Source organism: Cricetulus griseus, chromosome 5 (genome assembly GCF_003668045.3).
Source record: "Cricetulus griseus strain 17A/GY chromosome 5, alternate assembly CriGri-PICRH-1.0, whole genome shotgun sequence".
In the NCBI taxonomy this organism is placed as follows: Eukaryota; Metazoa; Chordata; class Mammalia; order Rodentia; family Cricetidae; genus Cricetulus; species Cricetulus griseus.
In genome coordinates this window covers 178,986,447-178,998,541 of record NC_048598.1, presented here as the reverse complement: position 1 = coordinate 178,998,541, position 12,095 = coordinate 178,986,447, and the positions used below count along the sequence as shown (strand labels likewise).

At 42.1% G+C, this 12,095-nt stretch overlaps 1 pseudogene and 1 gene segment (V, D, J or C); both read right to left on the bottom strand.

Moving 5' to 3' along the window:
- Positions 1-4,310: 4,310 nt before the first annotated feature.
- On the bottom strand, positions 4,311-4,729 carry LOC113836059 (annotated as a pseudogene).
- A 5,107-nt stretch (positions 4,730-9,836) lies between these two features.
- On the bottom strand, positions 9,837-10,418 carry LOC113836064. The segment is given in 2 exon segments: positions 9,837-10,291; positions 10,373-10,418. Coding segments are annotated over 2 exon segments (501 nt in total).
- Positions 10,419-12,095: the final 1,677 nt, after the last annotated feature.

The following is a 12,095-nucleotide window of genomic DNA, read 5'->3' as shown; positions in this document are numbered from 1 at the left end:
CCACACCATCCACCCTCCAATCCCCAGGCAGGGTAGGGGGCTCCCCAAAGTCCACCACATCATCCTGGGTCGGGCCTAAGGCTTCCCCGATGTGTCCAGGCTGAGAGAGCATCCCTTCACGTGGGATGGGCTCTCAAAGTCCCTTATTACACCAGGGAAAAATACTGATCCACTACCAGTGGCCCCCTAGAGTTCCGAGGCCTCCTAATTGACATCCATGTTCAGGGTCTGGATCAGTCCTGGACTGGCCTTCCAGACAGCAGTTTGGGGTCCATGTGCTCCCCCTTGTACAGGCCAGATATTTCAGTGGGTTTAACCAGTTTGGTACCGAACCCTTTGATCTTCATTCTTCACTCTCTGCAACTAAGTTCCAGAGGTCAGTTCAGTGTACATCTGTGGGTGTCTGTCTGTGCTTCCATTGATCACTGGATGAGAGCTCTAGGATGGCATAAAGGTAGTCATCATTCTCATTATAGGGGAAGGGCATTTAGGTTATCCTTTCTACCATTGCCTAGATTGTCAGTTGGTATCATCCTCGTAGATCTCTGGAAATCTTCCTAGTGTCAGATCTCTCCTTGAATCTGCTCTCCTCTATTCTTCTCCCAACTCAACATTTCTGCTCCTCCATTTCCTCCTCTCCTCTCCTTTTACCCTCCACTCATTCTGGCAGCTCCCTTTCCCTTACCCTCATGCTCCCAATTACCTCAGGAGTTCCTGTCCCTTCCCATTCTCTGGGGTCCATGCATTTTCCCCTTAGAGTACCTCTTGCTACCTACTTTCCTTGGTGAAAAGGATTGTAGGCTGGTAATCCTTTGCTCTATGTCTAGAATTCATATATGAGTGAGTACCTAACATTTTTGTCTTTTTGTGACTGGGTTACCTCACTCAGGATGGTTTCTTCTAGTTCCATCCATTTGCATGCGAATTTCAAGATTCCATTGTTTTTTTTTCCTTCAGGGTAGTACTCCATTGTATAAATGTACCACATTTTCTCTATCCATTCTTCAGTTGAGGGCATCTAGGTTCTGGCTATTACAAACAATGCTGCTATGAACATGGTTGAACATATGTCCTTGTTGTATGTATGTGCATTATTTGGGTATATGCCCAGGAGAAGAATTGCTGGATCTTGAAGTAGACTGATTCCCATTTTTCTGAGTAACCACCATACTGATTTCCAAAGTGGTCTTACAAGTTTTCACTCCCACCAGCAATGGAGGAGTGTTCCTTTTTCTCCACATCCTCTCCAGCATAGATCGTCACTGGTGTTTTTGATTTTAACCATTCTGGCCAGTGTAAGATGGTATCTCAGAGCTGTTTTGAGTTGCATTTCTCTGATGGCCAAGGATTTTGAGCACTTTCTTAAGTTCCTTTCAGTCATTTCAGATTCCTCTGTTGAGAATTCTCTATTCAGTTCTGCAGCTCACTTTTTAATTTCATTGATTGGTGTTTTGGTGGCTAGCTTCTTCAGTGCATTTTATATTTTGGAAATCAGCCCTCTTTCAGATGTGGGGTTGGTGAAGACCTTTTCCCATTCTGTGGGCTGTCCTTTTATCTTACTGACTGTGTCCATTGCCTTACAGAAGCTTCTCAGTTTCCGGAGGTCCCATTTATTAATTGCAGATCGAAATGCCTGTTCCTCTGTTGTAATGTTTAGGAAGCAGTCTCCTGAGCCAATTCATTCAAGGGTATCTCCCACTTTCTCTTCTAGAAGATTCAGTGTGGCTGGATTTATGTTGAGATCTTTGATCCAGTTTTGTGCATGGTGACAGATACGGATCTCTCTGCAATCTTCTGCATGTGTGAATCCAGTTGTGCCAGCACCATTTGTTGAAAATGCTATCTTTACTCCATTGTATAGATTTAGCATCTTTGTAAAATATAAGGTTTCCTTACACTTTTTAATTCTCTAATCAGAATGATAAATATAAAAGTTTGGATTGCTAGCAATAAACTTGTCACAGCTTCAGCCTTGATATGGTCTTTCCATCCTGGCCTGTTTAAATTCTTTTCTCTCTGACCATAATCAGGAGACCATAGCTTGTTGAGTAAGTGCTGGTGATTTCAAGGTTTGTGTCAACTGGACTCATATGGTTGTTGAGGAAATATTTGCCCAAATAAAACCAGAAATTTTGGAGATATTGATAGTTAAACCAACAGACTCCTGGTGTCTATATTGTGCCTAAAATGCAGGTTCACTGTGGTTAGCATATGTCATTGGCAGCAATGTGGGCTGGCCTCAACCTGGTGTTAGGGGACATGAAGGCAGTGGATCTCTTGGTCTTCATCTTCACACTGTGCTTTTCACTTACTCTGTTTGCCTTTATATCACCAATCTCACATTCTATAGTCTCTTTGGTCACCAAAACTTCTTGACACATAGCTTCCTTCACTATAATAGTATCCAGAGAACACTCAGGCCTAGAAAAGTAGATTTTCTTTTCCTTTTCCAGATTCCTGTAATCTGTTATTAACACTAAATCAGCACCAACCAACCCTTTTCCCATTGATCCTTCTCTAACTCATCTGTAAACACTGCAGCTTTCCTACCTTCAGCTGAGTCAAAGAGTTCACTGCAGTGAGCATGCAGGCAACATGAACAAGAAAACAGCAGTGGAAAGCAGAAAGCAGAAAACAGAGATAAGGACCCTGTTGCCAATGGAAAGGGGATAGAACAGAGACCTTAGATGACATTACCTGGCTTGTACACAATGGAAACTTAGAGTTTCCACAAGATGGGGAAGAAGAAACATCTGCAAAGGAACCATTGCATGGGATTGAGTTGCACTGTAATATTTCCAAGGATGCAAATTTCCAATACAATTATGTAAAACTGTGAATTACCTGTACCCTTCCAGAGCTTTAACAAATTGGAATTGGAAACAGTAGACACTCTGTTTTCCCAACTTTCTGAGGTAATCACATTCATTCATGGAAGATTTGGATTCTGTTCCCCGAGATGGGGAATAAATAGTAAGGTTTTCAGATCATTTAAATTTCCCCATGATTTCCATCTAAACCTATCATCACCAAGTCTTAAAATTATAGACACTATGGAAAATCAAGCAGTTTTATTTTTGTTTTTATTCTGACAGCAGGTTGCAAACACATATCTTAGATTCTCCATGGGGAAATCATTGTATGCATAGTATAATGGAAACAGTAGTAACTGTGATAGAATAGGACATGGCCAAGGGTCCCTAGAAGATTATTTGAACAGGAAGAAGAAACCATGTATTCTAAAATGTAATCAGACGTACACTTATTTACAGGGAAGTACACGGTGTCAAATGAGAACTGCCTGTCATCTGAGGGCCATCTAGTATTTCTGAGTAGCTCCAGCATTTCTTAAGGGCCTGTGTTGTTCCCAAGCTCCTGTGTAGGGAGGCTTGTGTGTGACTTCACACTGAAGTCTGCTCCTGTACCTCTGGAACAGTAGGTCATGGCAGGAGGTTCATTTAAGAAAACTTGGCGATTGAGGTATCCCTACCAATGCTGATGCTGGAGTTCAAGTCCCTATTGCAAATTCTGTCTCCAGTAGTCCAGTACCTTCTTTTGACACAGTTAAAAATAGTATTTATAAGTGTAAACACAGGAGGTTTTGTTTAATTTGATGGTTTTAATTACAGTGCAAGTTTAAGTACTGTTTGGACAATATATCCCAGCATTGGGAGTGAGTGCCAACCTCACAACTGACTTTGTATCTTAGCCATGTGCAGTTCACCTCAGGAAATCCCTGCCCTGCCTTGTGGGGTGGGTCACACAGCTGCAGTGATGTGTGGACCCCACTCAGTCTGTGGCACATTCCTTAGGCATAGCCACAACTGCTTCCTGTCAATAATCTAGGAAGAGCTATGACATTCAGATGTATCCAAGGATGGAAGTAATGGAGAATCCAACATAGAATTAATTTTTTAATGGTTAAACTACTGTAACGCCAAGGTGAGCTGTCTTTAAAAACATGGTTTGATTTTAAAAAACAAATTCCCAAACCAGAGAGATGGCTCAGCTGGTTTGGGTTAGATTCACAATCAAAAGTAGAAGAAATCCTACTGTGTATCTTGTCTTCAGATACAGAGTGAGGAACAAATAAACATAAACACGGCATTTCAGCAACAGAGAGAGAAAAGACTCACTGTGTTCTCTGTGCTTAGGGAGTGGGAAGAAAAATCAGAGCAAACCAGGTGTTTTTCATTCCCTGCTCTGAGTTCCTAGGGTTGGTAAGGGCTGAGCGCCCCCTGCTGGCCCAGAGCTCCTCTGCAGGGAGGTTTTTGTGTGGGCTCATGCTGAAGTCCCCTCACTGTGTGTCTTGCACAGTAATATGTGGCTGTGTCCTCAGTGGTCACAGAGTTCAGCTGCAGGAAGAACTGGTTCTTGGCTGTGTCTCTGGTGATGGAGATGCGGCTCTTGAGGGATGGGTTGTAGTAGGTGCCACCATAATAACCTCATCCACTCCAGCTTCTTCCCTGGGAACTGCCTGATCCAGCTCCATTCGTAACCACTGGTGATGGAGAAACCTGTGACAGAGCAAGTGAGGGACAGCGACTGTGAGGGCTTCACCAGGCCAGGTCCTGACTCCTGAAGCTGGATCTGGGACAGGACACCTGCAGACAGGAAGAGTCAATTCTGTCAATCACATGTTGTCACATCCCCTCATGGACACATGTATGAAATGGTCACACTCACCAGGAAGGGCTGTCACCAGGTACAGAAGACCCAACATTGTCATCTTCTAGGCTACACCCCTTTTTCTCAGAGGTCAGCCTCCTGTGAGAGAGATGTGAGCTCCCACAGCCCATGAGGGGGTTTAACTTAGAGCTAGAATATGAATTTGCATGTGGGGAGTCAGCCTTGTCTTTATATGAGGAAGGTGGATTCCACTCCATTCCCTTATTACAATATGGCCATCATTGCCTCTGACTTCCTACAGTGTGAGTCTGGAAGAGAGAGCATGGGGACTGCAGGGATCACAGGAAACACATCTTGTCATGACCCCACCTCCACTCCCTAGGCCAACCTCTTACCAAATTCTTCTCCTGATTTTTTTGAGTTTATTAATGCATTTATTTCTTAACATTTTATATATTTATTTTTAATTAATTTATTTATTTTTTACATTCCAACCCCAGGTCCCCCTCTCTCTTAACATCATGGTCCTCCATTGCCCCCCATCTCCCATCTTCTCCTAGAGTGGGTAAAGACTCCCATTGGAATTCTAATAATTGTGTCCCATCATCTTGTTGAGGCAGGACCTCGGCACCTCCCCACCATCCCATATGTCTGTGTCTAGACCACGCAAGGTACCTCTCCATATCTAATGGGTTCCATGACGTCAGTGCATTAGAGTTAGATCTTGAACCCACGCCTGTGGCCTCATATATTGTCCCAGCTGGACCATTATCACCTATATTAAGGGAGTCTAGATGGATCTCACACAGGTTTTCCATTTGTCAGACCAAAGTCAGTAATCTGTCACTAGCTTGAGTCTGCTGATTCTGTAGATTTCCCCACCATGGTCTTGACTCTTCTGTTTGTAATATGGGTCCACCCTCACTTTGATTGTACTCCAGGAGCTCAGCTCAATGTTTGGTGGGGTTTCTGCATCTGCTTTCATCTGTTTCTGGAAGAGGGTTCTAACTTCTCTGGGGTTGTGGATTGTAGGCTGTGTATCTTTTGCTTTATGTCTGGTATCCACTTACGACTAAGCACATACTGTATTTGTCTTTCATGGTATGGGTTACCACACTCAGGATGTGTTTTTCTAGTTCTGTCCATTTAACTTCATTATTTCTGACAGCTGAGTAGTATTCCATCTTGTAAATTTGCCATATTTTGTTTGTCCATTCTTTGGTTGAGAGGCATCCAGTTTGTTTCCAAGTTCTGGATTTTATAAATAATTCTGCTAGGAATGTAGTTACTGCTCCTGTATTTTTAAGGTGTCACGTCATTGCTTCCCTTTTCCACCCATGTGATGTGATTCCATATATCCCAGAAAGTCAGCTCACTGTCATCTTGTTGTAGCACAGGGTCCACACCCACTGTTGGCTCCATCAGGCTGTGGAATGTAGAGGAAACACCAGCTGATGGAAGCAGCTGCATCCACACTCCCTCCTCCTGACTCAACTCACAAGCTTCCCCATCCTTACACACGAACTTACAGTTTTCTTTTTTTTTTTTTTACTAACAAGCTTTTAGTGAATAAAATACAATAAAGTACAATGAAGTCAAAGAAAAAGTAACACGTTGGAACTGGAAAAAAACAAACAAACAAAACCAGAAGGAAAAGAGCCCAAGAAAAGTCACAAGAAACAGGTGTGGATGCAGAGATGACCTGAATCCCATAAAAACACAAAATTAGAAGCTGTAGTATATAGTCAAAGAAAATGCGGGATAAAATAATAAATAAATAAATAAATAAATAAATAAATGTCAATAAAACTATGTGATATTATGAGACAGGGAACTCTTAAACTCCCAATTGCATTCCAATGGGTTCCCGATGACATCAGGAGATGGACCCCAGCCTGTGCTTAGTGTGTTTCCTTTCCTCAGTTATACTCCCTTAGAGGAATGTCATTTTTCATTTGAATATATTTAAATTGGAGACAGGTTCTGCTTACATGTAAACTTCTCCTTCCTGCTCTAGAAACCCACATGCAGGTCCAGTTTTCCAGTAGAGAAATTTATTCCACTATGAGATAAAATGTCTTAATGATGATGGTGAGGGTCTTTGAACTGGGTTATTTCTGTTATTGTAGCTTTCCCAGCAGAGTGCCACAGATACTAGGAACTAACTGATCTTGTGTCCTTCTAGGGGAAGGTTCTAACTGCCATAGGAGATGGTCTCCTGGGCCTTGTATGTGGTTAACTGAGGAATAAACTCTGTGTAGAGTCAGGAAACACCTTTGCTGGCCTCTCTGCACCAGTTCCTCAGGCTCTGCATGAATAATTTATTTAGGTTTTCTTTTTGGCTGTCTCATGCATGAATATTTAACAATGTTATTGATCATACACTAAACATCAGATTCTGTCCCACTGTGTTTATTTGACAGAACATAGTCTCCAATAGATTAAACTCATTCCCATGTTGGATTGCTCTGAAATGTTCATAGACAGATTTATAATGTCTCCACATGACGCCCAGGTCAGGAAGGTTGTCCTAGGAATCTTCTGTGACTGTGAGGCATCAGGGAAGCCACCAGATGGAGTTCTGCAGAGGATGAAACCTGTGCAGCTCCTTGAGAAATCCATTCTGTCCCCATAGAAATCAGCCCTAGGAACCTTGCATGAGTCCAGCTAGTTCACATCTAACAACAACCCAACATTCATGCTAATTTTAATCTTTCTGTTGACTGTTCACTAGAATTCACAGATAAAGGAAACCCTCTTTCCTTTCTGTCCTCACTCTGTGGTTTATATTAGAGCAAGACTGTTCATGATGGTGTTGACATTTTACTTTGCAAAGACTGGAGAAGGAGGGCACTATGGCATGGAGGACAAGGAGATTCTGTCCACCTTTACCTGGTGCAGGAGACACTTCCTGAGTATCATGTGATCTGCTGGAATATAGGCCCAGAGGATAAAGACGATTAATGATGAACTCTGAGAAGAAATTCTAGGAGGAAAATAAATAAACAGGCAGGAAAACAGACAACCAAATCAACTCTCAAACTGAGAGTGCTCATGTTTGTTCGAGGAGCCAGGTCACATGGAAAAAGAAAGTGAATTTGCTAGCAACAGGGTTTGGTTTGACAGCTTGTTGACTTTATATGAGTTAAATTTTTTTTAAAAGCCAGAGAATCCCACTTTGAAGTTGTTCTTGTTATTGTGGTCTTAATATAGTCAGATTTTTGCCATGATATCAAGACAGAATTATTTGTGTTCCTGATATTCAGTGTTTGTAAAGTCAAGGTTTATGTGCATTCTCCTAGGTAAAAAAAAAAAAAGCAAAAAGCATTTGTAGACAGAAATGATTGGATTCAGAGATGTCAGAGTTACAATAAAGCAAAGATCAAGAAATGTCTTAAGTGGTCCTTGTTGCCTCGTAGAATAGAAATACTGTGTGTGGGAGGGGTATTGTGCACCATACAAGCCTGTCCAATAGATGTCAATCAATGTCAATCTATACCCTGTGTCAAAGACTATCCATTTTCATGAAACAGAGGAGTGAGTATGCTGGACTCCTGATGATGTGAACTCATCTCTTACATTGTCAGCTTGGAATCCCACAACTCTGGCCCCAGTGTCGTCTGAGCAGGAGCTCAGAGTATCAAATGCCACACCCTGAGGACTCCACAGGACAACAATTATCTCCATCTGTAATACTAAAACAATAAGAAATTTGATTATTACTACCACAAACATTTCAATTAGACTTACTTATAAATAAATGTCTAAAATTAGATTCATGAGGAAAGGGTAACATGACTCCCAATGTAGGATTTTCTTGGTGGTTGTGGGATCAGTCTCAAGCGGCACCCTAAAATAGTCACTCTGTGTTAGAAAGGAGAGTTGAGTGTAATTGTTTAATTAAGTTAATTAATTAATTGATTAATTGATTGATTAATACAACTGTCAGCGAATCATTGTTATGGCTAAGAGATCTTATGGACTATGACATTATTGTTTCTGTGGCACTTGCAGAAAATTGGCTTCATTTAAAGTAAGTAAATGCAGTGAGTTGATGATGTGACGTCATTTCTTTGAGTCCCTTGATGACCAAATTATTTCTCTGACAGTTCTCACTAATTTAGCCTGGTGATTTGTGGGTAAGGAAAGGAAGAAACTCCTGACAGATGCGGTGACCGCCCCTCCAGCTGTTCTGTCTTTGCATCTGTTCCTTAGGACCCTGAATGGCTGAGGTGTGGTCATCCCTGCTGCCTGTGCTCCGTATTCATCAGGTTGATCTCTTATGGGAGTTGCTTCTGATGATGAGTAGGGCTGATCTATAGGATTCATCTCTGTCTAGAATGTGGATATCAGACATCTGCTACATGGTCTTTGTTCATCTCAGTGGGTTTTACCTCACAAGACCAGCTGGACAACACAACACTCACAGATTCTCATATTTATGATCGAGCAGTGGCTTATGATTTGGCTCAGGTTCCCATATTGTTTTTAACATTTGCACACTGGATTTTTGGATTTTAATGAACCATAAAAAATTTCATAATTACTGTTTTTCACACAATACATTTTTATCATATACCACATCAATCTCTTGCCAGATATTTGTCCCCAATATCCAGTCATCTTTAAGTTCTGTGTCTCTCTGTCTCTCTGACTCTATGTCTCTATGTATATAACTCTCTTTCAGTCACGATCTCCCCGATGCTTCTTATCTGTTCTTCTTGTTACCGATAGATGCTGATCCACTCTTACAACATCTCCCAAACTCTTACCCTGCCTACCATGCATTCATGGAAATTCTATAAAGACTGGGGTTCTCCTATCATTATGTCCACATGACACCTCCCCCAAAATCAATGAGTACCCTTCCAACAAACTGCTTTCACTTGCTGTAGGCAAACAAAATTGGTCTATGAAATAGGCTTTAATTTGGCCACATGCTGTTGAATTGTCTCTTACTGGAGTAATCTATATTATAGCTTATTTCCATCTACCCCAGCAACAACTACAGACCCTTAGATTTAAGAGATATGTATTTCATGATGTTTTGCTATAGACTGTATTAGTTTGCTTTATTAGATAAAAAACATGTCAGTGGAGGTGTTCACTGTTACAAGGCTGATCAAGGTATGTTGTATAATAAGGACATCCTGAAGCAACAAAGCTTTATTCCCAGCAGTCCTTTGAAAATCTGACAAAGAGCTTCCTTATAAGATGGTGAATGGCAAAGGGACATTCAGAATGATTATTTCTGAGCAAGTCTCCAGGCTGATCTTCTCTGTCATGTTGGTCCCAGGGCAGCTTCCTGCTCCTCCAGGGTTTCTGACACACTCAGGATGTGGTTGCAACACTGTGTGTCTTGCACAGTAATAGACAGCAGAGTCCTCAGATGTCAGGCTGCTGAGCTCCATGTAGGCTGTGCTGGAGGATTTGTCTGCAGTCAGTGTGGCCTTGCCCTGGAACTTTTGATTGTAGTCAGTATTACCAATTCCAGGATAAATTCTTCCAATCCACTGCAGGCCCTGTCCAGGAATCTGCTTCACCCAGTGAATATAGTAGCCAATGAAGGCGTACCCTGAAGTCTTGCAGGAAAACTGTGCTGTGGCTCCTGTCTTTACAATCTCAGGCCCAGACTGCTGCAGCTGGACTTGGGAATGGACACCTTTAGAGAGAAAGGGAGATTGGATGTCATTGTCATCATCATCCCGTTCTTTCTTCAGGTTAGCAACTGGGAATTCCTTACCTGTAATTACTGACAGGAGGAAGACAATGATCCAGCTCCATCCCATGATGAGGACCTGTGTTCTAAGTGATTATGGAGAGGACACTGACCATATGTTGTTGATGGTGTGAACATCTTTGTATATACCACCATAGATTTAGGTAATTTGCATATTCATGAGCACTGTATTTCTTAGATAAGGTCCCAGTCCAGCTAGAGAAAGAGGTGGAGGAGACCTGGGTTGCACAGCTGGATGCTGAGGGCCAAGTCCGAATCATTGCTGAGGAAATGGATAATTTACTCCTCCCTGGACCCAAGTGCACAAGCTGAGGATGTAACATCAGTACATTGGTATTATAAATTAGTGACTCAATTGTGGTAGAAACACACTCACATTGATATTGAAAAGGGAATGTGTGGAACAAGCTCTCTAATTTAAAACTCCTGCTCTCTGAATCTTGTGTATAGTGTGTTCATTCCCTCAGTACTTGATCACAGGTTCTGAGAAAGTCTTCAGGTAACTATTCCCTGTTCTTCCACCCCAAGTTAGTTTCCTGCCACTTCAATGTTTCTGACACATCTCAGATGTCAGAACACAACTGAAGTGTTGATGAACAATAATAGATGGCAGAGACCTCAGAGGTCAGCCTGCTGAGCTCCTTGTAGACTGTGCTGAACATTGTGATTGCAGTCAGTGTGTCTCTGTCCTGAAACTTCTGTACATACTTTGACCAATGCTTGGGAGGATCCATCCTTTCCTTAGAATCTCATGTCTAGGCTCTGCCTAATTCAGTCTATATAGGAAATTGGGAAGCTGTCTGTCTCAGTGTCCATGTAGGAAAATTTTGCTGAATCTCCAGGAATCCTCAGTCCAACTCCAGAGTGCCGAAGCTGAAGCTGAGTGCGGACATCCCGTGTAGAAAGTTTGCCATGATCACTTCACTCTCTGCATCAACCCTGCTCCTAGTAATGGGCTTATCTTATCTGTTGACACCAGGTGGAGGACAATCTGTCTTCATTCCACACTGAAAATCTGTGTTCTCAGGGACTGCAGAAAAAAGAAGACTAATGTGGTCATGTTCGTTCTATGGATAATCCTATATTTACAAACTCAAACTCTGTAATGTATGTAATCAGGAGGAATGGTATTTCTTACATCAAGACCTGATCATTTTGAGACAGAACAGGTAGAGATTTTCCATGCTAGTCAGAGGGAGGATGAGGTTCAAGTCCTAAACCTGTCTGGTATAAAGAATTCCTGTTTCAATCCCAGCACCTTTGTGGACAGAGCTCTTCTATCCCAGTGAGAATCCAGTCACCAAATCCATGTTCATTAAAGTGAACTACACTTGACGAGTCCAAAGGTCACCTGAACTTCTTTATGGTCAGCCATATGTGTGATGCTGAGGAGTTGCTTTGACCATCCTGGCCCCATCAGACACTGGCACAGAGCTGTGGAGGCTGCTGTCCATTCCACACCAGTGACCAGCAGGAATGTGCTCACCTCTGGTGTCAGCTGGGAACTTCTGGGACACTTTTCCCAAAATGTTGTCCAATGTCCTGGAGCTCAACTACCCTTAACCTTTACGATAATTCTTTCATGAACTATTATCCTATCCAGCAGCTGTATGAATCTGTCTTGGACCTTGGTGAGCTCACTATGGATTTTATTTAACAAATAACCTCTCCAGTGTCGAAGCATGGAGATCTCAGATGTTAACTACACCATGGTCTCTGAATGTAC